At 33.7% G+C, this 26,627-nt stretch overlaps 1 protein-coding gene across 2 annotated transcripts in view; it reads left to right on the top strand.

Moving 5' to 3' along the window:
- Bank1 (B cell scaffold protein with ankyrin repeats 1) overlaps window positions 1–26,627 on the top strand; it is a 305,105-nt gene that overhangs the window by 78,081 nt on the left and 200,397 nt on the right. For both annotated transcript variants that reach the window (XM_046458972.2, XM_046458971.2), the window contains exons 4-5: window positions 1,359–1,497; window positions 11,271–11,410. In XM_046458972.2, coding sequence (XP_046314928.1) covers window positions 1,359–1,497; window positions 11,271–11,410 — 279 coding nt within the window. The remainder of the gene's footprint in view (window positions 1–1,358; window positions 1,498–11,270; window positions 11,411–26,627) is intronic.

The raw sequence follows: 26,627 nt of genomic DNA, 5'->3' as shown, positions 1-26,627 counted from the left end.
TCCCTGAGGGAAGGAGGTTGCAGATGTGAGGAATGAAGGCTAACATTCCCAACCTGCCCTGATGCAAGTGGGCAAGAGCAACAGGTGGAATCATGGAATGGTGCTCCTTCCTCTGAGATGGACCCTTTTCTCTATGTGCAGTATAGTTGGTGAGGGGAAATTTAGTTTGAAATATCCTACAGACAAACATTGGGAGTAGACTTTGGTAAAAAATGTCTGAAGTGTATTTGTGTGTCAGCTGAAATTATTTGTATCATCAACATACTATTTGTAGAAACTATTACTATTAAGATGTAAGTTTCACTGATGTGTGATTAATACTTAGGGAGAAACATTTAAATAAGAGAATTTTGAAATCAAGGACTTTTTGATAAACATGATTTACAAGAGTACATAAATGAGGTTTCTGTTTTATTTAGTGTAAGGCTGAAATTTAGTATGACTTGGAAGAAAGTCTTTGAAAGGTATTATCTGAGATATTTCATTATTATGAAAGGAATATTTTATTTTTTCAAAAGGTTAGCATAGTGTGAAGAAAAGTGTGGATCTAGAAGTGAGATAGTACAGATTAATCTTCAGAATGCAACTATACATATTTGTTGCTCTCTTCCTGAAAGAAAAAAGTAACTATTTTGGTTTTGTGTGTGTGTGTGTGTGTGTGTAGTTTCAGTTATGATTAAAAGAGATTTAAAACAGACATTTGATACATTTTTATTCTTTCCTTTTTGTCAGTATTAACTTCAGTATTTCTCATTGTTAGTAATTTTCTGGATATTTTTGTCCAAAAATAAATCTTTCAATAACACTTTAACTTCATATACATAAATGTACTTTTTCCAACTTAATTAAATCTCAAAACTTGTGGATTTATAACCTTTGGTCAACTCAGAAATTTTCACAGATCTTCATATAAATAAATAATAATCAGAGAATGCTTACTATATAATAAAATTACTAGACATTAAAAATTTTCATTACATGTAAATGATAAGAGGTCTTAAGGTTAAACTTAACACTTTCTCATTTACAGATAAAGAAACCAAGTTCTAGAAAGTTGAAGGGATTAGGTTAAAAGTTGAATGATAGTCCCATGCTGGTCTGTGAAAAGATGCTTTTACTCAAGGATAGTATGCCATAGTAGGAAGAGGTGAGAGGAAAAATGAGTATTGGATAGATATCAAACTGATAAACTTAAAGGGTAGTGAACATCACATTTACATATTTCATGTCTGAATATGACTGGAAATACAAATAGGATTGAAGACTTGCTCAATGATAGGGTATAACCTTTATCACTGATAAATGTAATGGATTCTTTGTTAAGGTAAACTGAACTGTGTTATATTTTTACTTTATAGAATCCTGGGGAGATATTCATTCTTTTGAGAGATGAAGTAATTGCTGAAACTGTGGAAGTTGAATTTACATCAAACAATATGCACATTAGAGCACAGCCCGCCCTTTGGAATAAGAAAGTCTGGTATATGAAAGCTTTAGGTAAGAATTTTTATGCTTTAAGAAATATAAAACATCACTTTGAGTTCCTTTCATTAAATTTATGATAAATGGTTTTGCTTCCCTACAGAAACTAATATTTTTCTGCAGGTGTTTCCTGTGTTTAGTTTCACATACCCAAGGTTGTTATTATTAATCTGGATTTGCAAAAGTAAGAATGTGTAAATTATGAGAAATGTGATTGTGTACCATGTAGTAAAATGACAGCCAGTAACAGAGAGCACTTTAATGTACATCAGCTAATAAATTTAGAACAAAAATTATTTATTTTATTGTAACACTCAGATTAGCAGATATTTGGGTTTATTAAAATAAATATTCTGTTTTCTTTTCCTTTTTGCATACCCCCTATAACTGCAAGTCTCTGAATATATTTTTGGTTTTCTGGAAAGCATAATTCTTTTTCAGTATTTTCTAATCATGATTTCTACATATAATCTGTCCATTATTTCTTTATTTCATTTATGAAGCTAAAAATCATTTGATTACCCAGCTTTGCATACAGCATGATTAATTGTATTAGATATAAAATTCCAGACAGAATAACCATACTTGCCACAACAATTGTAACTAAAATAAAATATATAATATATAATTTTGTATGTTTTGTTATGTTAAGACTACTTGTTTTTATTTTACTATATCCTTTCATAATCAAAGAATAAAATTACTTCACAAAATATTTTGCAATGAAAATATGCTTCACCTTATGAATTTGGAATTGTGATAGAAATATTTAAAGTCAAAATGTATGTCAAACATATCTTGAGCTCCTCTTTTTTCCCCTTCTAGAATGTCACTTTTATACGGAACATTTATAGAGCATTTACAGACCTTTATGTGTTTTAGGCAAAAATGTGTCCCCTCTGTGGATTTCCTTGTACAACTTGGGTTGGAGTTGGATTAGTAGAAGGAAGGACTTTATACTAGGACTTCATAAACATTTTAGACACTGCTTCTTTTCATGGACAAATATACTTACAAGTGTGATTAGAAAGAACCCTTTTTTCTTTCTTTCTTGTCACAAAGCCCCTACTTCTTTAAGTCACATTCTTTTTTAGGGGGTGGGGACTGGCAATTGAACCCAGGGGTGCATAACCACTGAGCCACATTCCTAGCCCTTTAACTTTTTTTTTTTTTTTTGAGACAGATTCTCACTAAGTTGCTTAGATCCTCATTAAATTGCTAAGGCTCATCTTGAACTTGTGATCCTCCTGTCTCTGCCTCTCAAGACACAGGCATGTTCCACTGTGCTTCGCCTTATATCATATTCTTAACTGATTTATGAATAGTAATTTTTAACTAATTACTTTTAGAGTTTAAATTAAATTTAGTTAGAATAAGTTATTGCAGGAAAAAGTCAATATTGTAAATTAAGAAGTACTTAAATATTTCCCAAGTAAGAGATCAAGATGTCAAATAAAATTATTCACATGACTTAAGTTTTTTGCACAGTGTACCTATTGGCTAAGAGTAGTGTAAAGAGTAAAATGTGCCAAAGTTCCTGAAATCATGAAATTACCAGATGGAACCATAAGGGAAATACTTCAAGATATCGGGATATGTAAAGATTATTTGGATAAGATCCCAAAACACAGGCAACAAAAGCAAAACTAGAAAAATGGGATTTTATTAACCCAGGAAGCTTCTTCACAGCAAATAGAGTAAAGAAACAACCTAAAGAATGGGAGAAAGTATTTCTAAGCTATATATCTGAGAAGGGAATAAGATCTAGAATATATAAGGAACTCAAACAACAACAAAAGTAATCCTATTAAAAACTGAAGAAATGGAGCTAGGGATTTGGCTCAGTGGTAGAGTGCTATGCCTAGCATGCATGAAGCCCTGGGTTCAATCCCCAGACCCCCCCCACAATATATATATATATATATATGAATGAATATGAATGAAGCAGGGGCAGGGGAAGGAGATGATATGAGTTTGCAATTTTTAAAAGATGTTACCAATAAGTATATGAAAAGTTTTCAACATTACATCATCAGGGAAATGCAAATCAAACTATGACTTATCATCTCACCCTAGTTAGAATGTCTATTATCAAAAAGACAAAAGATAACCAACCAACGCTGGCAAGGATATGGAGAAATGGGAATTCATTACTATTCATGGGAATGAAACTTTGTACAACCATTATGCAAAACAAAATAATGGTTCTTCAAGAAACTGAAGGTAGAATACTACATGATCTAGCAATTCCACTACTGTGTATATTTCCAAAGGAAGTGAAATCATTATGTCAAAGAGATACCTACACTAACATGGCTCCTACAGCACTGTTCACAATAGTCAGGATATGGAATCAACTTGGGTACGCATGCGCACATTTGTATGTGTGTGTATGCAATGAAATATTGTTTATTCATTAAAAAATTGAAACCCTGTCCTTTTAACAAGAATGGACCTGGAGAACGTTATGCTAAGTGAAATAAGCAAGTGAAAATGACAAATACCACATGTTATAGCTCATTTGTAAAAACTAAAAAAAGTTGAGCACATAGCAATATAGAGTAGAATAGAGGTCAATAGAGGATAGGAAGGGTGGGGAGGAGGTGGGATGGAGAAAGGGTAGATAATGGATACCAAAATGCACTTAAGTGAGGAAAAGTAGTTTTGATGTTCTTTAGTACAACAGAGCAGCTCAAGTCCACACAATTAATTATATATTTCAAAATAACTAGAGAAGGGTTTCTCATAGAAATTATAATATATTTCTCATAGAAAAGATAATTACTCTTATTTGATCATTACACATTGAATACATCTATTGAATTATAATGCCATGCTCTATAAGTAAGTGAAAATATTATATCTATTTAACATAAAAAGAGAAGATAAAAAGATGCCAAAGTTCAAATTGCTTATCAGAAAAGTAGGAAACTAACTTTCCTTCTCTCTAAAGATATATATGATCATAATATTGTCTACATTGTAAAATAACAAATATGTCATCAATCAATAAATAAACCACTATTTACTATCCTAATTAAATTTCTACAAGTTGTTCTTTCTACTGGTATATAGAAATTAATGAGAGGTTTTCTTTCAAAGTGCTTGTTGCTATGCCACAATATACAAAATGTTCATATGAATCTGTGTGGAACTATAGACAGAAAATGTCTCAGCAGAAGAGGTCAGAATCTTACTTTCTCTGGTTTTGAAATATTTTGAACCCTAGTAAGAACTTCATTTTATACCATGAGCCAGTCATACATAGGTAACTGTTCAAAACCAAAGTTTTAAAAGCAATATCATACTAATGGTTTCAGCCTCATCAAGCAGAGAGCTTAGACAATGTCACTCCCATTTCATAAGATAAAGCTGAGCAAACTAAAATTGGAGTACCCTTGAACCCATGTGAGAAATAAGTCACATAGGGGTAGAAAATTGTTATATCTCTGCTTACCCATCAAAGGGGCCATAGTTGACATGTCCAAAACAAAGACAGACTGACATGTGAATAGCATAGCAAATTCATTTAGTAAAAGTTTTATATGATGCTGGAAGCCTCAGAAAGAAGACCCAAAGGGCTGGGATTGTGGCTCAGCGATAGAGTGCTCACCTGGCAGGGGCGGGACCCGGGTTTGAACCTCAGCACCACATAAAAATAAAGGCATTGTGTTGTGTCCATCAACACCTAAAATAAATAAATAAATAAAAATTTTAAAAAAAGACCCAAAGACCCAGAGAAAACTATTTTTATGTTTAGTTTCAATAAGGAACGGACAGTGTATAGAATTGTAAAAGGACCAAAGATATCTAATGATAACCAACTGAGAAAGGCCACCCAGCCAAGCCTGAGGGTCCAGATTCTTCTTGGCCTCTCTGTGTAGCATTTCTTCTTCCAGGTGTGGGCTAAGAACCTCTGCAATGAGGGCCTCCAAGGGAGAAGCAAGTGTGACCTTTTGAAGTATTAAGGCTTGCTTTTGAAAGGAGACATTCTAGTTGTTGGAACTACCTTGGAAAAGCAAATTCTGTTTTGTGACTCTCTTCAAGTAAGAAAAAGGGGTGGGAGGTGGGAGGATTGTCAGATAGTCCTTAGTTCTGAGGCCCTTCAAGTCTCCTCCAGTTCAAAGTACTCAGCACACTAAGGCATCATAATCTGGGGTGCTGTGTTTTTGACCCAAAGAGATTTTTAACCAAAATCTCTAAGAGTGGTATCAAGAGAGTGACCTTTGAGATCTGTTTACCTGGAGTATAATTCACTGAACCCATAAATTGGTAGAAGTACTTTAGCATTAATTTTAATGACTTACTTAAAAATAAATATGCATAGGGGTAGAAAGGTGTTATATCTCTGAACTAAAAATAGTAACAATGTATTATGTGATTACAGCATATGGATGAGTGAACTGATCAACAGCAATATTATAAGGAATGGGAGGAAAGAATTGGGAATATTCTTTTACAAGATAACTGCACCATCTATAAAGTGTCATTGTATTATTTGAGGGTGGAACTAAGTTTGTTAGATATGTATTCAAAACTCTAGGACAATCATTAAAAAATTTAAAGATATAACTAAAACTTAAAATGGGATTTCTAAAATTCTCAATTAAAACTGAAAGAACAGAAAAAGTTGAAGTTGGGAGGAGGAAAGTAGAAAAAATTCAGTGAATAAGATTGTTACAAATACACTGAGTAGTAACCCAACTATGACTAAAGCCTGGTGTTCACTACTGAAGTATGAATACTCAAAGTATACCAATTAAAAGACAGATTGCCAGAGTGAATAAAAAAGCAAGACTCATCTATATGTTTACAGAAGAAAACTCACTTTCAATATAAGACACAGTTAAATAAAAAATAAAGGGATGGAAAAAGATATACCATATTAACACAAATCAACAAATGCTGGACTACTGTGTTGATTACAGACAAAGAAACTTTCAAATAAGGATAATTATCATGAATAAAGAGGGCCATTATGTTACAATATAGGTACAATCTCCAAGAAGATAGAACAATCCCAAATATATATGCACTTAACAACAGAGGATCAGGGCTAGGGTTGTGACTCAGAGGCAGAGTACTCGCCTAGCATGCATAAGCCGCTGGGTTTGATCCTTAGCACCACAAAAAATAAAATAAAGGTAATTGTGTCCACTTCCAACTAAAAACTAAATATTAAAAAAGAACGTAAAACATATAAAGCAAAAGAAAATTGAACTGGAAGGAGATAAAAAAAAGGTATGCTATTCTAGGTGAAGATTTGGACACCTTTTTTTTCAATAATTGATAGAGGACATAATATCAGTAAGTATATAGTTGAGCTGAACTGTATTATTAATCAACTTGATTTAATTGACATTCATACAATACTACATCCAACAGTAATAGGATGTTCATTCTTCTGAAATTCACAAGAGACATTCACCAAGATAAATCTCATGCTGGTCTTTATAAAAATCACTTTGATCAATGTAAACAAATAGAAACCACAAATTTCCCTCAATGGAAATGAAATAAAAATCAATAACAGGATAATTTAAAACTTTCCTAAATATTCAAAGGTTTAACAACAAGTTTTAAAAAGCAAGATAAAAAATGATTTCAAATACATGAAAATATAACTTACCCAAGTTTGTGAGATGCATAGAAAAGATGACAGGACAATTTCTCATAGATATCTATAATAGAAAAGAAGAAGATCAATAAAAGATCTGAGATCAATAAAAGATGCCTATACCTTAAGAAAACAGAGGAAATGAGCAATTTAGGAATAAAGCAAACAGAAGGAAATAAATTATAAAAATTAAAGCAAAAAATAATAAAAGAGGAATATAAGAGGTAAAATCAACAAACTTCAAAGAGAGTTCTTTTAAAGATCAATAAAATTGATCAAATTCTAGCCTGGCTAACCAAGAAAGAAAGAGAGAAGACAACAATTTCCTACATCTGAAATACAATATCAGGCGTCATTACCACTAATCCTTGAGCATTTCAGTGATAACAAGGGGTACTGTGAACACTGTAAGAGTAAAAATTTGATAACTTAGACCAATGGGCTAATTCCTTGGAAGACATAAGCTACCAAAACTCACTTAAGAAATGGATGTTCTGGATTGATCTGTATCTTAAATAAATCGAATATTAATTTTCTACTTTCCATAAAAACTAATGCAGGGCCATTTTCATGTGGTAACAATGCAGAATAGAACATCTCTTATGTTCATGTACAATGATGCTGACTAGTCAGGAAATCTTAAAAGATACTTTTTTCTTTGCTGCCTCTGTACCTTTGACCCACTTCCACATTTTAACCTGTTTTTTTTTTCATTTGAGAACGTATCCTCTAGTTTTTTTTTTATCACCTCCCCTTTCCATTCAGCTCCATAACTTGATAAAATTGAAATAACTTTATTTTTCAAGAAACATACCTTTCTGATGGTATCCGTAGGTTTATCTCTGACAAGGACTTTTGACTAATGCAATTTGAAGTTACTATGGTTCTAGCTTATGTCTAAATGTATAAAAAACCTATGTGAAGCATTACAACTTTAAATATTAACTAATTGCTGTGCAGAAGGAAGAGGGTATTCCTTTGGTATTTGTAGCATAGCCAGGAAAAAAAATAAAAAATAAAAAAACAGCACAGCAGGGGGACAACTAATTAAAGGTTGAAAGGAATGCATAATATATCTGAAAAACATAGATTCCCTTTATTAATTAGGAAACTCCATTCTAGGTAATATGAATTATAAATTTTATTTCATTAAAAGAGCTTGAAAACACTGCAGGATATGCCAAACATACTTAGGGAAAAAGCAACATTGACAAACAGATTTCTATGATCAATTTGTGATTTGAACATTTTAAATTGAGATTAATTTTTAGGCAGGACCAAGGTTTTGAAACCATCTTTATTTAATCCTAAGAGTCAAACCAGATCTCGTGGAAATATTAGTTGAGTTCATCTACCATTGAAGGTTAGGACTAAAATTGGCTCTCAAAGTCAGATGGTTTCTCAGATAATGAAAATAACACCAGTAAAAGAGCTCTTACTGGGTTTGTGAAATAGATACTATTATGGAATAAGTAAAATATGTTTACTATTCAAAAATACCTTGGGATTGTATTTTCCCTAAATTGCATCAGTTTATGCTTAATGTGGAAGAAATGACCAGTTGAACCATGGAGAAAGAGAAAGTTATTGAAGTATTTTTTGTGACGTGATTTATCACTCAGATAGTAAAAATTAGAAGCAAATAGATTTGATTACCATCTTTAGTCTGGAAATAGAAAATTAATATCTTTAAAGAGACAATGACATTAAATGGCCTAGAGTTTGAGATTTGAAATTTAAATAGCATTCCTTTTTCATTGCTTCTCTGTATGTGTTTATATCTGATGGAGGGAAGGGGCTCCATGTTTTCCTTCCATTGTGGGTCTTTTTACCTTTTCACTGCTGGCTCTCACAAGCTTGCTTTGTTTGATGACCTTGACCTCTATTTGTGTGCACTTCCAGAGTTAGATATTACTTGTTATCTCAGTCTAGATGGTAAACAGCAGGATTTACTTTTACTCTTTTCTATATAAGTCTTTAAATTATTTGGTTTCTATTTCTTCTTCTTTCTTTCTTTTTTTATTTGATTTTAAGTTGACACATAACTATTTATTTATTTATTTATTTATTTATTTATTTATTTATATGTGGTGCTGAGGATCAAACCCAATGCCTCACACATTCTAGGCAAGCACTCTACCACTGAGCTACAACTCCAGGCCCGGTTTTATTTTTTTCTTTCTTTCATTTTTTGAAAAGCTATAAAATGTAGTCATAGTGAACCCATGTTAAAGTGAAATTATGCTCAAGCAGTTCAGGTACAGTTCATGAAAAAAACAAATTGATGTGTTCATAAAGAAACTGATGTAATGATACCATGATAAAGGGGGCCTCCCAACCAAATGATTTCATAAGTAGTTATTTTCTAATATATGGGTGGAAGCAGTAATTATGTTTGAATTTAGTAACTGCCACTCAACAGATATGAAAATATATGCAGCAAACATGATACTTTGGAGGGCATTTCTTTGAAATATTGCACTAACAAGAACATCATTAGATACCCTGGTAAAGTTGTAAGCTAAGTAGTGACTATATATCAAAAGCAAATCCATTCATTTTCATGTTGAACTCTAAAGAAATTAGAGTTTTAAGTGTTCTATAGCAAAGAACTACCACACTCAACCACTGAGCCACATTCCCAGCCCTATTTTGTATTTTATTTAGAGACAGGGTCTCACTGAGTTGCTTAGCACCTTGCTTTTGCTGAGGCTGACTTTAAACTCACAATCCTCCTGCCTCAGCCTCCGGAGCCACTGGAATTACAGATAAGTGCCACCAGATCCAGCCAAACAGATCTTCTCACTAGGCATCTTTCATTCATTGCCTGGCATACTTTCAGTAGGATAAATCTACTAATATTTTTCCCAGTATGTGAAATCAATATCTTCTTCAAAACTATTTTCATGATTTACTACAAAAAAATAAAATTTTTGAAAAAGCATCTTCTGGAAGTCTATAGAAACTCATTTTATTGGCTCCAGGGATTCTGGACCCCTCTTTACCATCACCACCTTAGCACAGGCAATGTGTTTCCCAACTTTGAGTTTGGGTTCAGGTTTCTCTTATGTCCTCTGTTGGGTGAGTACTTCTTCAGGAAGACAGTGATTCTTCTTTTGTACTGCAAGTCAGTATCTTGTCAAGAATATGGAATGAGGACAGAACAGCTCCTTGACCTAGTTAAGCTTAAGAATGCTTTTGTTGCCTTTAAATTTCCCTGAACAAAATTATAAGAGCTCCATTAACTTTTTTTCATGAGATAAAGTAAAATTAATGCTTGAGCCTTAAGAAATTTTAAATATTCAAGTCTGTTCAAGGCTGTTGATTTTATAATTAATGACTTATCCCAAACCCACACGTTTTGAGTGACAATTTTCCAGGAGAATTTGAGAAATATCTCTGCAACAAAGTGAAAGCTTTTTAAGAACTGTCCTACAAATAAATTTAAAGAGCTAAATTTTGTTTACTTATGTTACAGTAAAACAGAAATATCTCTATTTTAATGATTATACATTGTTATTCTTTCATGGAGAGCCTCTGATTTTTGCATAACTTTAATTATGTTGGTATGATACTGCAGAATTCACAGGGAATTCTACCTTGAATAATTTGTTACTAAAAGCTTTGGATGAATGTATTGTGTATATACAGGGCATGCTTAAGTATCAGAGCATTAGGTCTTGCTTTCCCCAAGGTATTTCATTCTGATCAATTGAATACAAATTCTGTAATTTCAATCAGTGCTGCTCTTTCCAAACACTATTTTGAGAAGCTTGCCTATAATTAATTAGAATTTTCTTCATAAGATTGGTAACAAACACCTAAACACCTAGCTTTTAATGAATGACTGCACTTTTATAAATTCTAAAAAATTATGTAATGATGATTATAGATCCCTACCCCCCAAAAAATGAGTAAGTAGGAAGAAAGGATTTAATGTTTTGCTTTTATTATAACTTTAGCATGTTTTAATATGTTCTTTTACATTAAAAAACAATTAAATTCTATTTTATGATTTCTAAATACTAAGGATAAGAAAATTTAAGTGATAGACATTAGTAAAATTGTTAGTGAATTCTTAAAGCCTTACTTTATGTTCTTTAAAATATAGAATGCTATGAAATATGTATTATATATCCCAGCTCCTAAATCTTATTTGTGTTTTGATAAGATTTTCCTGCTGGTTCAGTCAACATCAGTGTCTACTGTGATGGTATCATTAAGGCTACAGCAGAGATTAAATACTATGCACCAGCAAAGGCGATGGAAGACACCCACAGAGCAGCAGATCCAGGAGAGGGTTTGTGCAAGGTAAGTGAGCCTTTCCATGAAGTTAATCATAAGCTAAGCTAATGCCGGATAAGAAGATTCCTGCTTTGGTACAAAATTTGAATGTTGATTAAATAAGAATTAATTGCTGATCAACACAAAGGGAAGATGTGAACCTCCAAGTATAGAGATTCAGGAAATTACTTTGCCTACAGTTCAAGTCATTCCAGATAATGGCAATGAGAGAGAGTTGATGTCCATTACCACATGGCTATTGTGATAGGTTCTGTTGCAGAGCAGATAAGAAAGAAAGGGGGATCAGAGAGAACTCTAAGGAAATGAATTTCATCTTTATTCAGATCTGGACAACACAGATAAATCAGATCATCTATCTGATGGAGGTGAAGGACTCAGACATACCAAAATACCACCAGAAAAAGAGCATGTTGTGTTAACCTAGAAATTGTTTCCATATGGTCATTTCCAAGCTCAGTATATTTTTCCTAATTTCATTTACTACTGTATCTAAGAGTGAAAATTTTTGTTTTATGTGATTAGTGTTTATTAGGAATTCTAGAAAGTTTAAAATTTCCTAGGAGCGATGCAAAGAAGTATCTCCAAGCTCAGGTTTGTTTCTCTCATGTAACAAAGTATTATTCTCCAATGATAATTTCGTGAAGCATTCCTAATTTCCTTTAAGGGCCCCTGTTAGAGACTTTTTTTCTGCAAATGCCTGGCCCTCGTGGATGTTACAATGTAATAATCACATCTTGAGGAATCTGAAACCATTAGCTTAACTTCTGCATTTTATTTTTTGTTACTTGACCTACTTTTACAAGGAAGCTGGCTTAATGTAAAACTTTTATCCTTGGTGTGATTATTGCATCAAATTTTCAGAGTGAAAAAGTCATTTCTATTTTCTAGCTAGTTGATAATTAGAATTTTAATTTTGCTTAATTGCCTTGCTGGAAGGGGAGGCATAAGGGAATCAAAGTGAAGAAACAGGCAATTGGGTTGAACAACGTGATGTTCCTGATCACAAATTTACCATAAAATACCCTATAAGATTTGTAACAAAGCTGTTCATGACAGTGAGGTTGACAGGTTGTCATGAAGTTTTGTATGTTTAAGCTAGTTTGGAATGGGAGGCTTTGTTATATATTTCCTGTGACACATTTTTTCCCTATTAGAGTTCTCCTTTATGAACAACATATTTTAGAACAATGGAAAATGTAAAAATGTCTTAGAAAAGGACAGGGAGAGAAATACCATTTGTCAAACTGGAGAGTCTTGAGGACATTTGACAAAATGTCTATATTGTAATTGCAAAGCAAGTACAAAAGTAATAGCTTGAAATACCGATTTTTTAAATTTTCTTGTGACAAATCTACCTTGTCTTCTACTTAAAAATTCTATTCATAACATAAAGATTAATAAAGGTAATATACTGTGTTATCAGTATTCAGTCAGTGTGGAAGTAAAGTAATCCCAGAATACATCTTTTGTGTTGCTTTTTTTGGGGGGGGCGCGGGGGGGGCAAGTTTTGTATGTAGTGAAAATTAAATGTAATTTATGACTCCTGAACAATTTTACAGAATGCAATAACATGCAAGTCATGATTTCTTCTACAGCTTGAAGCAAACATGAACTTTTTTTTTTTTGCACATTTTACATTTTATAGATAACTAGAAAATTTCCTGTTTTATTTTTACCCTCACTGTCAGAAATGAGAGGTAGAAAAGATTATGGCTACATATTAGATTTTCTCCCCTCCAGCAAGCATGAGGGACATAGTTATATGTATTATATGCCATACATGAATATGACATATAATGTATATAACTGAACAGAGGGCTGGAGGCTTTGCTGCTGTCATCAGGGGGACCTCAAAGAGATGTCCTAGCCTTCATGTGTTTCTCCTTGTTGACTCTTGTTTTTTTCCTTTTATCATTTGGCTTTGCTCTCACTTAGCTTATATTTAAAGAATGTGTAAGAAGCTGTGCTTTCCTTTTTTAGTACAGAACATTGCAGTAATTGTTTCTTTCCTGTGCTACCCTGTCATTAAGTTGGGAAAATTGGATATTTTGTATATGATCTACTGAGCATCTCCTTTCAAAATACAACATACATTATACTTTTATTTACTATAGTTATTGTATATTTGTAAGAACATATACTAGCAAATTTGAGATTTTTCAACATTTACCTATTTAGGTGAGATAGTATATTTTAAAAACTACCCTGAGTTTTCCAGTAAATTTTAATGGTGAATGTGATTTCAGTAATTTTCAAATTAGTCACAAGGGCTTTTTTGTAATCATTTGAAAAGCCATTGGGCCTATGATAACATTAATATTGTGTGAATTTGAGGAGAGAATTAATAATGATGAATCTGCGAAGTTTATTCTTTAGTATTTCTAGAGTTTAGAAGGAGAGACTTAACTATTATCATTTAAAAGCTATTGGACATATAGTAAAATGAATGACCAGTCTGTGAATTGGACAAAAGCAATGATAATGAGAAATCTGTATTTATTTTATTTTTAATGATGTCCATCAGGTTTTAGAACATTTACCTAAGCCAGCTTAATTTTCTTACTGCTTCTTAAATCTTTTTTTTAATAATTACTAAATCATATCACCAAGCCTATAAAGGTGACATTTCCAGATCATCACTTAACATAGAGAATATAAGAGATACAAATGAAAAAAAAATCTGAAATCCCAATTTGGGATGATAATTAGAATTAAAAGACTGGTGTTAGAAGTAACTAACACCAGTAACTAATAGGGACTCCTATTTAACTGAGATAATTAAAGCCTTTGAGATTTTCATCCTGTTTACAAAATTGTCTTGGGGCAACAATAAAGTTAACTTTATATAGGAACAACTAGATACAATATAAAAACAAAATTAGGTCAAAATGCTAAAAGAACACTGCAATTATTAATCAAAATATTAGGATCTCATTCATTCAAAGTTTTTAACAAATAACAAATAATTCTTTTTAGTTATATTTCTTTTGAGTCAAGCAAAACCATTGTGTGGTATCTGTTTGTCATAGTGCATGTTTTACTTTATACATATTTAAATACTATTTCCATCTTCATTTTTTAGTAAGTCATGTGTATTATTCAGTCTTTGATTTGCTGCCTGCAAGTACTTAATGCCCTGTGAACTCAAATGGGGTTGGAACTTAGAGAACTCAACACAGTGAGAAATTTCCCAGTGTGTTTCTTTCTATTAACAGTTCCCTTAAAGATTATTTTTATGCCAGCACCATGCTGTTTGGGCTGCTGTAACTCTGTATCTATGTGTCCTTTTTTTCACTCTTCTTTGTGTTAATAACTCTCTTTTAGAGAATGCAGAAGTCATTTGAATTTCATATGTCCTCCATCTGTTTTATTGCTTGTTTCATATTTCTGATGAAAGACTTGAAATGAGTAGCATAAGAACAGTCAAAAGAAATGAAATTTGAAGATTTTTTTCTAGATTCATCTTTTCATATTTTTTCCCTTATTAGGATGGACTAATAAAAGACTTCAAATACTATCGAGACTTACATTTTACTAATAAAATTCCTAACATTTTGTGCTTTTGTGCTATCTGTCAAAACAGATAAGGATAGTTAATGATGCCTGATTAGGGTAGTTCAGTCTGAAGAATAATACCTTGGTTTCAAATAATTCAATCAAACAGGTGCATGCCACTTAGTACCTCAATTATTCATTTACAAATAGCTGATATAGCAGCTCATATGAGGAGAAAATGAATATTTCTGAGTTCAGTTGCCTAGCCATAGAGTTGGGTTGTTGGTTCTTTATAGATTATTATCTTAGAATCTGTCTGCATGGTTATTGCCCCATGTTCTAGCTTATATTTTCAGCATATATTTTTGTTGAACCCCGACACAAAGAAAAGACCACCAACTCCAATTTTAAATCAAATTAAAGCAAGCTTGTATTTGTGTACACAAAGAGACTGATCAGCGGCTGTCTCCTCTAACGAGGGCTAGAGACCAGCCCCCAGCTCTCCAAAAACAAGGTTTTATAGCACAAAAAGTTGCAAAGAGGGGTATCTTGAGAACTTACAGCTAACAGAATTTTGACAAGTATAATACAAAGGCAGATCGTAGGTTAATGATCCACATGGCATGATATTTCAAGGTAGGGAGTAAATTCAGATCTCAACACCAGAATTTATGAGGCACCTCTGAGGTTTCAGTGAGGGTTGTTACCTGGTCAGGGAAAGCCAGGCATGGGTGAGTTCAGAGCACGGGCAGGAATTCCAAACAAGTTTAGAAATCACAGTAATTTACAGTAAAACAGAAATTAACTTTTTATGACCTTGTGACGAGATGGCTCCCAATCTTAAAATCAAATTAGGCTGGGTTCATCATTTTATTGATGACTTCTTAACGTACAGTCTCTGCTAACTAATTGGAAATAAATACTTCATTTTTATTAATCCCACACTCAACATCAATGTATTTCTTTCCTTTTTGGAGTTCTTATTTAGTCATACATGACAACAGGGTTCATTTTGACATAATTATGAAAGCATGGGTGGATGCAGTGGTGCCTGTCTGTAATCTCAGTGGTGCGGGTGGCTGAGGAGGAAGATAATTTGTTCCTCTCCAGTCCCCAGTACTTACCCTCTCCCTCCCCCTGTTCCCCTTTCCTCTGCTCTACTGCTCTTTCTGTTATTTACTTTCTGATTTTTTAATTAGTGTCTTGTGGATGTGCATGATGGTGAGAGTCCCTGTGGTATACTCGCATAGGTACATAGGAAAATCAGGTCAGACTCATCCCATTGTCTTTCCCTATCCCATCTCTCCTCCCTTCCCTTCATTCCCCTTTGTCTACTCCACTGATCTTTTCTCTATTCTTTTTAAAAATATTCTCCACTTATTTTAGATTAGTTTCTGCATATCAGAGAAAACATTTGACCTTTGATGTTTGGGGGCTGGCTTATTTCACTTAGCATGATTGTCTCCAGTTCCAACTATTTACTGGCAAATGCCACAAAGTCATTCCTTTCTATGGCTGGTTAATACTCCATTGTGTAAACACACCAAATTTCCTTGAAGGGCACTTAGGTTGTTTCCATGGCTTGGTTCTTGTAAATTGAGCTGCTTTAAAAGTTGATGTGGTTGTGTCACTGTAGTATGCTCATTGAAAGTCCTTTGGGTATAGAGTAAGGAGCAGCAAAGCTGGGTCATATGGTGGGTCCATTCCTAGTTTCCTGAGGAATCTCCGTACTGCTTTCCAGAGTGGTTGCACTAATCTGTAGTCCCATCAACAACGTATGAGTGCATCTTTTACCCCACATGCTCACCAAAATGCGTGTTATTTGTATTGACGATTGCCGTTCTGATCGGAGTGAGATGACATCTCACTGTAGTTTTAGTTTGCATTTCTCTAATGACTAGAGATGTTGAGCATTTTTCATCTGTCCATTGGCCATTTGTATATTTCTCCTTTTGAGAAGTGTCTTCTCAGTTCTTTGGTTATTGACTGTTTTTTGTCTATTAGTGTTAAACTTTTTGAGTTCTTTGTATATCCTGGACTTTAATCCCATAGCTGAGAGGCAGGTGGCAAATATTTTCTCAGCTTTCTCTTCACACTCTTGTTCCCTTTGCTGTGAAGAGGCTTTTTACCTTGATGCCTTTCCATTTATTGATTTTTAAATTTTACTTCTTGCAGTTTAGGAGTCTTGTGGAGGAAGTCAGTTCCTGAGCAAACATGTCACAGTTTGAATCTACATTTTCTTCTAGCAGGTACAGGGTTGCTGGTCTAATTCCTAGGACTTTGATCCACCTTGAATGAGTTTGGTGCAGGGTGAGAGGGCTTAACTTTCAGACTTCTACAGATGGATTTCCTCAGCACTATGTATTAAAAAGCCTATTTTGTACCCTTTTCTAGTATGCGATAACTGTATTCATGTAGAGTTATCTGTGTGTCTTCTATTTGATTCCATTAGTCTTCATGCCTGTTTTGGTGCCATGCATCTCTGTAACTGCAGCTCTGTAGTATGATTTGAAGTCCAGTATGATTTGAGGTTGGGTTGCCTCCCGCTTTGCTTTTCTCACTAAGGATTGCTTTGGCTATTCTAGGCCTCTTATTTTTTCCAAATGAATTTCACAACTGCCTTTTCTCTTTCTGTGAAGAATGTCTTTGGAATTTTGATGGAAATTACATTGAATCTATATACCACTTTGGATAGTACAGCCATTTTGACAATATTAATTCTTCCTATCCAAGAACATGGGAGGTCTTTCCATCTCCTAAGTTCTTCTTCAATTTCTTTCTTGAGTGAGCTATGGTTTTTATTATAGAGGTCTTTCACCCTTTTTGTTAGGTTGATTCCCAAGTCTCTTATTTATTTATTTATTTATTTAATTGAGACTATTGTGAATGGGATGGTTTCCTAATTTCTCTTTCAGTGGATTCCTCATTGAAGCACAGGAACATGATTGATTTATGGGTGTTGACTCAGTACCCTGCTACTTTGCTGAATTGAGTCATGAGTTCCAGAATTCTTCTGGTTCCCCCTGCTTCTTACATCATCACTCTTTCCCACCGGTTAGTCTTTCAGAGAATGACTATGTGATGGTGTGGGTGCCACCCACGACAGACCCCACCAACATGAGGATCTGCTCTTACCACCTAGTTCTCCAGGTTGATATCATTAACCACATGGAACATACCACAGCAGTTGGGAAAAACAGAGCATAAGTCCCACAGAGTTAATTATGGTCCTTCAAGGATATTATTCATAAGATAATTAAAGAAAATTAGCAAATCTGTTTCTGATAGGAACAAAACTCAAATCATCAATAACATTTTGGAAGACTGAAAATTTCTTGTGGCAAAAATATGTTTGTTTGCATTTTCTAAAAGTTACCATGCAGTTTTCTGAGATTCTGCACTGATAACACTTATAGAATCAATAATAAAATACAGAAAGACAATAGATATATAATTTGGGAAATCTGAATTGTCTTTACAGTAAACCAAATCAAGATATGGGGAATATGTAAAAGAAATCTTTGGAAAGGAAAATTTAACTTCCTAAAATTTTCTCCCCAGAGATCAGCCTTTAGTCTCAAGAATGTTATTGCCTTTGGTAGCAAATCACAAACAGGAGTCCCAATGCCTTTTTTACCCTCACCCTCCAAATTCACCCCCTCATAAGCTGTGTCTTTGTCAGTTACTAAATATTGCACATTAGTTTCCTTATCTCTGTGGCTCTAACACTTTATTCCACTGCATTTTTCTCTTGCTTAAATTGTGGTTAGCCTAATTTTCAGTTCTTCCACACTTCCTACTATCTCAAATTCACAGTCTGAGAAATTCTTCTAAAAAGAAAGATCTGAGCATGTAATTCTCTCACTCCTACACTTCACTTGATTCCAATTATTGTATCGATTTAAATAAAAGAATGTTTAACAAGAACAATATAAGCAGTGTGAATACTGACCCTTTTATTTCCAGATTAACCTCATTCCTCTCCCTGTGCATTCCAGGTACACTGGATTTTTATTTCCTGTGCTCTCTAATGTAGTCTACCACAGGGCCTTTGTGCATGTTCCTTTCTTTAATGACAACACTTTCTAATCTCCCCTACTCCCTCACTGTTTTTACCTAGTTAATTCTAAATAATTGTCCAAATTTTAATCCCAGTGTCTCTACCTTAGTGAAGTCTTTCCTGATCTATTCTTCATAATACTAATTACGTTCTGAGTTGACATCTATATGAGTGCTATTTCTCAAACTATCTTCTTCTCATTAGATTCAGAGTCAATAAGGGCAAAGATACTATCTATTTGGCTCTGTATTTTATATCTAAAACCAAGACACTGACAAATACATAGCTGCTTTCTTAAACTTTCTTTTATTGATGCCTATTATTTATACTGAATGGTGGGTTTAATTGTTCTATATTCATATGCATATGAAAGCATAATAAATAATTCATTAGGTAAAGGAATGAAAGGGTGGAAGAATTTTATACATTAAATTTCTCACCCAATCTCAAATGACCCACCAATTTGTTGCAACAGCTACTGGCTCACAAGCATAGCGTCCACCTCACACACACACTTTTTTTAAGGTGGACTTTTGACTAAAGTCTTTTTAAGAAGTCCTTTCCTTGGACTGTTGACTGAATCATTGTTGCTTCTACCTTAAATTGTGCTTCTCCTTAAATTGTGGTTAAGAAGGAGAAAGAGCAAAGCAATGAAAGAACCCAAGGAAATAATCCATTAATATAAATAGTGAAACAGATTCTGTTACATAGCTTGGAAACTTGCTCCCCAAACAAAACAAAAGAATAATTCCAAAATTATTTTATGAAATTATGGCATTATTCATAGAAGCTGCTTTGAAGGATATTTCTTAGAATATTCCAATGTCATATTTCTTTTAAATTTTCTGACTCTTATTATATATTTAATATAAATTTCTAAGAAGTGATTGCTACTGAAAGGTGAGCTTGAGAAAAGTCATGGTTCTTATACTTCATTTGTACTTATCATAATGAAAAAAAGCTTTGAGTTTTTAGTCTATTTCACCATTAATATCATTAAATACCTCCACTAATGTGTCTGTTCAAGTTGGACCAAATTAAAGCTTTGAGAGTTTCTGACATTATGAATTAACAATGTAATAAGAAGGATGTCAACTTGAAAAATTCAGCACAATAAAGCTTCAATCAATACTCCAGAAAAGCATTTAAGTAAAAAAAAATGTATCAAATTGCCTTCACATAAATTATGATGTTTGTGCACTTGGCGTGATTGATGGAGATGCAAAAATTGTTAGTCATTCTGCAATTTTTCTTTTTTTTGCTCTTACGTGATCATACGGCTTTTGTCTGGGCACATGACTAACCAGGTAAATGTTGCACTTCGTCCCTTGCATCTGCTCTAGCTGTATGTCTAAGGCCCAATGCCATATGGCATGGCCGTGCAAGCAATATGTGCAGATTTACCAGCTTGTTCATTATCAACGTGTGGAGTTATGTTCTCCTCCTCCCTGACTTTTCTTTCGATTGGCTGAAATTTTAACAAAATTCCAGTGATAAATGTGATACATGAACCATCCTGGACCATAAAGATGACACAACAGCAATGAAACAGGGTAAAAGGAACATGGATCCCTCAATCCAGGGAGCTACTGCATCAGCCCTAAACTGACAGATTCCTTTATGGTAAAGAGAAACAGGCTCCTCCCTTGTTTAAGGCACTGTCACTTTGGGTCTCTGAATTGCCCTAGCAGAACCTACATACTAAACAATTTAAAAGCTATGTGTTATTTAATTTAATATTTTAGAAATAAAAAATAGATTTTTTTTTAATCAGTGGAAAAGCCAGTGTGGGAAGCCAAGTCTCTTCAGTGATACCGTATCTATACTTTTCTCTAGATCACAAGGATTACACTTCATGAGCTGTTATATCTGAGACCTAATATTATAGTATTTAGAGAAAATGGAATTAATATTTACTGGATATTTTACGTAGTTACTTATTTTAACTCCTAAATAATCTGCTTCATAAGAATTATTATTAAAATCCATGGCTACTAAGTCCTGGAGCAGGCATTTAAACACAAGTCTCTTTTTTTAAAAAGAGAGAGAGAGAGAGAGAGAATTTTTAAATATTTATTTTTCAGTTTTTGGTGGACACAACATCTTTATTTTATTTTTATGTGGTGCTAAGGATCGAACCCAGCACCCCAAGCATGCCAGGTGAGCACGCTATCACTTGAGCCACATCCCCAGCCCAAAACACAAGTCTCTTGAATATCAAAAACAGATTTTCTTTATGTTAAAATATCAGTTTCATGCCATTGAATGAGATACTATAACTATATAAATACCTAATTAACAAAACATATAAAATCATTTGAAATAAGTCTTGTCTTGGGTTTAAATTTTGTATTTCTGCATTGGTGGTCACAAATGTTGCAATTCTAAGAAATGATCCATTCAAACTTAAAATAATTAAGTTAGCCAAAGAAAATATTTTTCTTATTGTAGACTTATTCACTTAAATTATTCTTTAAATTATTTTAATAACATCTTGGATTTGAATATTTACAAAGCACCCAAGAGAGAAAGAAAAAGAAAGAATGCCTTACCCTAACCCTAGAAAATATTTGCTTTGCTCTTTAATCTATCATTTCCTTTACAAGCTGCAGTAGGAAATTTTGTTTAAAATATGTTATGTAAACTATTTATCAAATTCCACTTTAAATGGCTATTTTGGCTCTCTTTCACAGCACACATTACGAACAATGGAACAAACCAGGTGACTGTTCTTTCTTTTACTAGTGAAATTTAAACAAGTACAGCCATTTGTTATAATAAGAAGAACCAGGCTGTTTCCAGCCCAACCACCAAATTTCCTTTTAGATATCTGAAGGTAAAGAGTAAAATGCTACTGTGACTGTCTCAGCCCATCCTCCAGGATGGAAATCACATGGCTAACAAACAGAGGGTTTAGAAAGAATTATATATTCCATTGCTTCATGTAGCAAAGTGGCTACTCCATACACAGAATAGCAAGAGGTTCAGGGCTGAGCAGCATATATATGTTTTGGGGCCAGAAATTAGCAAATTCATAAGCTATGGGGCAATCTCTCATTGCACCTGTGTTAATTTCTACAAAGTAAGTTATGTTTGCACATGGTTCAAAAAGTACTTAAAATTGTGCAAGTATCCCCCCAGTGATTCATTTAAATGAGGGTCCCTGTTTCCCGTTATTCTCAATTAAGGAGCTGTGGTCAGACCTACTCCCGTTGGTTTAATGTCTTCTTGTGTGTTTTGAATAGATCCAGGAGTCCTTTTCCTCATTCATTTTAAATATAAAGTGTGCACTGATTTTCTTTTAAACATCTCCAACTTAAAATTTAACTCTATACTCTTATCCCTGCCATTTACTTTAAGCATAGAATATATAATGCCTTTCCATCCACTATCAGCAACTTTTAACCCTACATCCCGCGTCATTACAAATATTGAAATGGTTGTGTCTCCTATTGTGAATATTGCACAACTCTCCTGTGGTGATTTCATGGACAGGTTTTCTCTTATTAGCCAGGGCTCTTTATTATTACTCTTTCCTGTCCATATTTTTTCCATTTTCTTCGTATCTTGTGGTCGACCTCATAGTTTTCTTCATCCAACATCAATACCTAAAACCTCTTTTCCTTGCCTCCCACCATTATTGAAGCTGTAAAGATCAGATTTCAACGTTTTTTAAACATCCTTGCAACTAGATGTAATCATGTGAGATCTTTAAAAAAAGAGAGAGAGAGAGAGACACCAGGGATATATTCGGAGCTTTTGCTTTTCTGATTTAAAGAAGAGAATGAATACATCTGCTTGGCAGTAACCCCCCACCAAGATGTCCCCCCACCATGCCACCTTCCTCTCTTTCTGGCTTAACCTGAATATGATATTTGGAACTACAGTGATCATCTTAATACCAGAGGACTGTGATTTATTCTTTACTCAAATAATATTTCATATTCACTCTTTCCCCATGGTTTAAATGTAGTATATCAAATATAATGTGTTTAGAGGGTAAAGTCCTAAGTTAGAAATCCTTATTCTTCCATTTATTTGCTCTATAATTTTGGGTGTGACCAAAATTTTTTTGGTCTCCTGATTTTCACATCTATAAAAGTAGACATTTAAAAGTGTTCTACCTTGCATAATGTTACACAAATTAGAGATAAATCATAAAAAGCCTAGCACATTATTAATGCTCAACACATGGCAATTATTGCTACTACTCAAACATTCTGCCTCTCTTTGTTGCATAGACTTATCAAAAAGCTAATGCCATGTGACCTTTCACACCATGTCAATGATCAAAGCACCCTCATTGTGCACAGTGTATGGCGTTGCCATAATGTCCTCTTCCCAACAGTCTCTCAGTGCTGTCATCCCAAACTATGTTGCTATCCCTCTTTCAAAAAAAGAATGATCTTGAGTTTGAAGGGCTACTGCTCTATACATCTATTCATCTGTTCATAAATATAAATCTATTCATCTCAAGGAATTCAGCTTCTTTATAATTAATATTTTGGGGGATTATTTGTACTTAATTGAATTTTCAATTTTTAGACAATTATACATTCACAGATAGTTGAAAGAGAAGAATTATATGTTATTGTTGCTTGTGTTTTTAAAGAATTTCGTTCGTTTCATGAGTATTGTCAAAATTTATGAATGTAGGATTGTTTTTAGGATTCCCCTATTGTGCTTTTGATATATGTAGGGTCTGTAGTGATAGCTTATGTTTCATTTGTGAAATTCGTCATATGTATTTTTTTCTTTGTCATTTTTTGGGGGTGGGTGGGTGGGAGTGGTGCTGGGGATTGAACCCATGGCCTTGTGCATGTGAGGCAAGCACTCTACCAACTGAGCTATATCCCCAGCCCTTATTTGTCAGTCTTGCTAGATGTTTGTCAATTTTGTTGATCTTTTAAAAGAATCATTTCTTTGTTACATTGATTTTTCTCTATTGTTTTATACTTTCAGTTTCTTGACTTTCATTCAGTGGTTCTGTTATTTAGATTTTTACTGGTGCATATTAATTATACTGAATAGTGGATTTCATTGTGGCATATTAATACATAAGTGTAACATAATTTAATCAATTTTAACTGCTCAGTACTTTCCCTTACTCTCTGCTCCTTCCACCCCTGGCCCTCTTCTTTTACCCTAATGGATTCCCTTTTACTTCTATGAGACACACACTACTTTTTTTTTCTACCACTGGCTTCCACATATCAGAGAAAATATATGACACTGGGTCTGGCCATTTCACTTAACTTGCTGTTCTCCAGTTCTATTCATTTTTCTGGAAATGACATAATTTTGTTCTTCTTTATGGCTGAATTAAACTCCATTGCACAAGCATATCACATTGTATTTATGCATTCATCTGCTGACAGTCACCTGGATTTGTTCCATTACTTGGATATTGTGAATTATGCTGTGACAAACATGGATATGTATGCTCCTAAAGTATTCTGGTTTTAATTCCTTTAGATAAATACGGAGGAATGGTATGAATGGATTATACAATAATATCATTTTTCATATTTTCAGAGACATTCTGGTTTCCACAGTGGTTGTAATGATTTACGTCCTTACAACAGTGGATAGGTGTTCCTTTCTCCAGTCCATCATTACCAGCATTTACTATTATTTTATTTTTGATGACTGTCATTCTGACTGAAGTGAGATAGAATTTCAATTCATTTGTCCAACTATTGATTGTTATTTACTCTTTGATGTTGAGTTTGGTGGGTTCTTTAAATATTCTGAATACTAATCCTTCATTGGGAAAGTATCTGGCAAACATTTTCTCCAATTCTGTAGGCTCTCTTTTCTCACAGTTAATTGTTTCCTTTGCTTGAAGCTTTTTAAATTTGATGTCATCCCATTCATTAATTATTGGTATTAGTTCAGTGTTTTAGCAGTCCTATTGAGGAAGGGGTTACCTGTGCCTACAGGTTGGAATGCTAACCATGTTTTCTTCTAGAAGTTTCAAGATTTCTGGACCAATTCCTAGGTCTTTCATCCATTTTGAGTTGATTTTCCTGCAGAGTGAAATAGAGATCTAGCCTCATTCTTCTATATAGAGATATCCGTATATAACATTTGTTGAAGACATTGTATTTTATCCAAAGTTTTTGGTCTTGGCACCTTTATCAAGAATCGTATTGCTGTATCTATGTGGTTTGTGTCTGAGTCTTTACTTCCCTTCCACTGGTGTACATGTGTTTTTATGCCAGTCTCTGCTGCTTTTGTTACTATGGCCCCATTTTTGAAATTGAGCATTGGGTTGTCCCCAGCATTGCTCCTTTTGTTCAGAATTGTTTCAGCTACTCTGGGTCTTTGTTATTCCACATAAATTTTAGGATTGTTTTGTCTCTAGAATTGTTTCTGAAGAATGTCATTGGTATTTGGATGGGAATTGCATTGAATCTGTAGATTGCTTTTGTTATTATGGCCATTTTAACTATATATCCTTTGCCTATCCATGTACATGGAGATCTTTCCATCTCCTAGTGTTTTCTTCCATTTCCTTCTTCAGTGTTCTATAACTTTCCTTGTAGGAATCTTACCTCCTTTGTTCGATTTATACCAAGGCACTTCATTTTTTTGAGGCTATTGTGAGTGTACATGCAAAAATCTTTAACAAAGTACTTGGAAATTGAATTCAGGGACACATTAAAAATATTATTCATCATAATCAAGTTGATTCCATCCCTAGATGCAAGTATAGTTCAACATTCACAATTCATTTGTCCAACTATTGATTGTTGGACATAAATAGAGTCAAGGACAAAAATCACATGATCATCTCAATAAATACAGAAAAAGCCTTTGACAGACTTCAACAATACTTCATGATAGAACCCCTCAAGATTGTAGGAATAGGAGGAACTGACTGCAATATAAAGGCTGTGTGTGGCAAACGAAAGCTAATATCATACTAAATGAGGAAAAACTGAAAGCATGTCCTCGAAACTCAGGAACAAGACAAGAATATCTACTCTCGTCATTTCTATTTAACATAGTGCTTGAAATTGTAGTGAGAACAATTAGGCAAGATGAGAAATAAAAGACATGCAAATATGAAAGGAAGAAGTTAAATCATCTCTATTGGTAGATGATACGGATCTTGTACTTAGACTTCCCTATTGACTCCACCAGAAGACTTCCATATCTGATAAACAAATTCAGCAATGTAGCAGGATACAAAATCATCCAGTTCGGACTTCATCTTTGACTTATAGATTACTATGAATCTGTTCTTTATTTTCTAAATATATGGAAACTTTCCTAGTATCTTTCTGTTATGGGTTTCTAATTTTCTTTCATGTGCTAAGAAAGTACACTATGATTTAAATCATTTAAAATTTGTTAGTGTTTGTGTTATGTCCTAGGATATGCTCCAAGGTGGTATTAGTTTCATGGGCCCTTGAAATGATTGAGGTATTCTGCAGTTGTTGAACAAGTGGTCAATGTATGTTAATTAGATGCTGATTGGTTAGATCATTAGGTGTGTATTGGAGATTTTTCATGTTCTTGATAATTTTCTGTCTAATTTATCAGTCATTGAAAGAGGAGTATTCAAGTTTCCAGCTTGTCATTTTAAATTTGACTGTTTCTCTTCTCGGTCCTTTCAATTTGTCTGCACATAATTCGTAGTTTTGTTCTTTGCCACCTACT

The sequence above is a fragment of the Marmota monax genome, unplaced genomic scaffold (genome assembly GCF_021218885.2).
Source record: "Marmota monax isolate L192 unplaced genomic scaffold, Marmota_monax_Labrador192_F-V1.1 WCK01_AAM20220418_F8-fsc00002, whole genome shotgun sequence".
Taxonomy (NCBI): Eukaryota; Metazoa; Chordata; class Mammalia; order Rodentia; family Sciuridae; genus Marmota; species Marmota monax.
The sequence above is the reverse complement of the archived record's forward strand: the minus strand, read 5'-3'. Positions and strand labels throughout refer to the sequence as shown.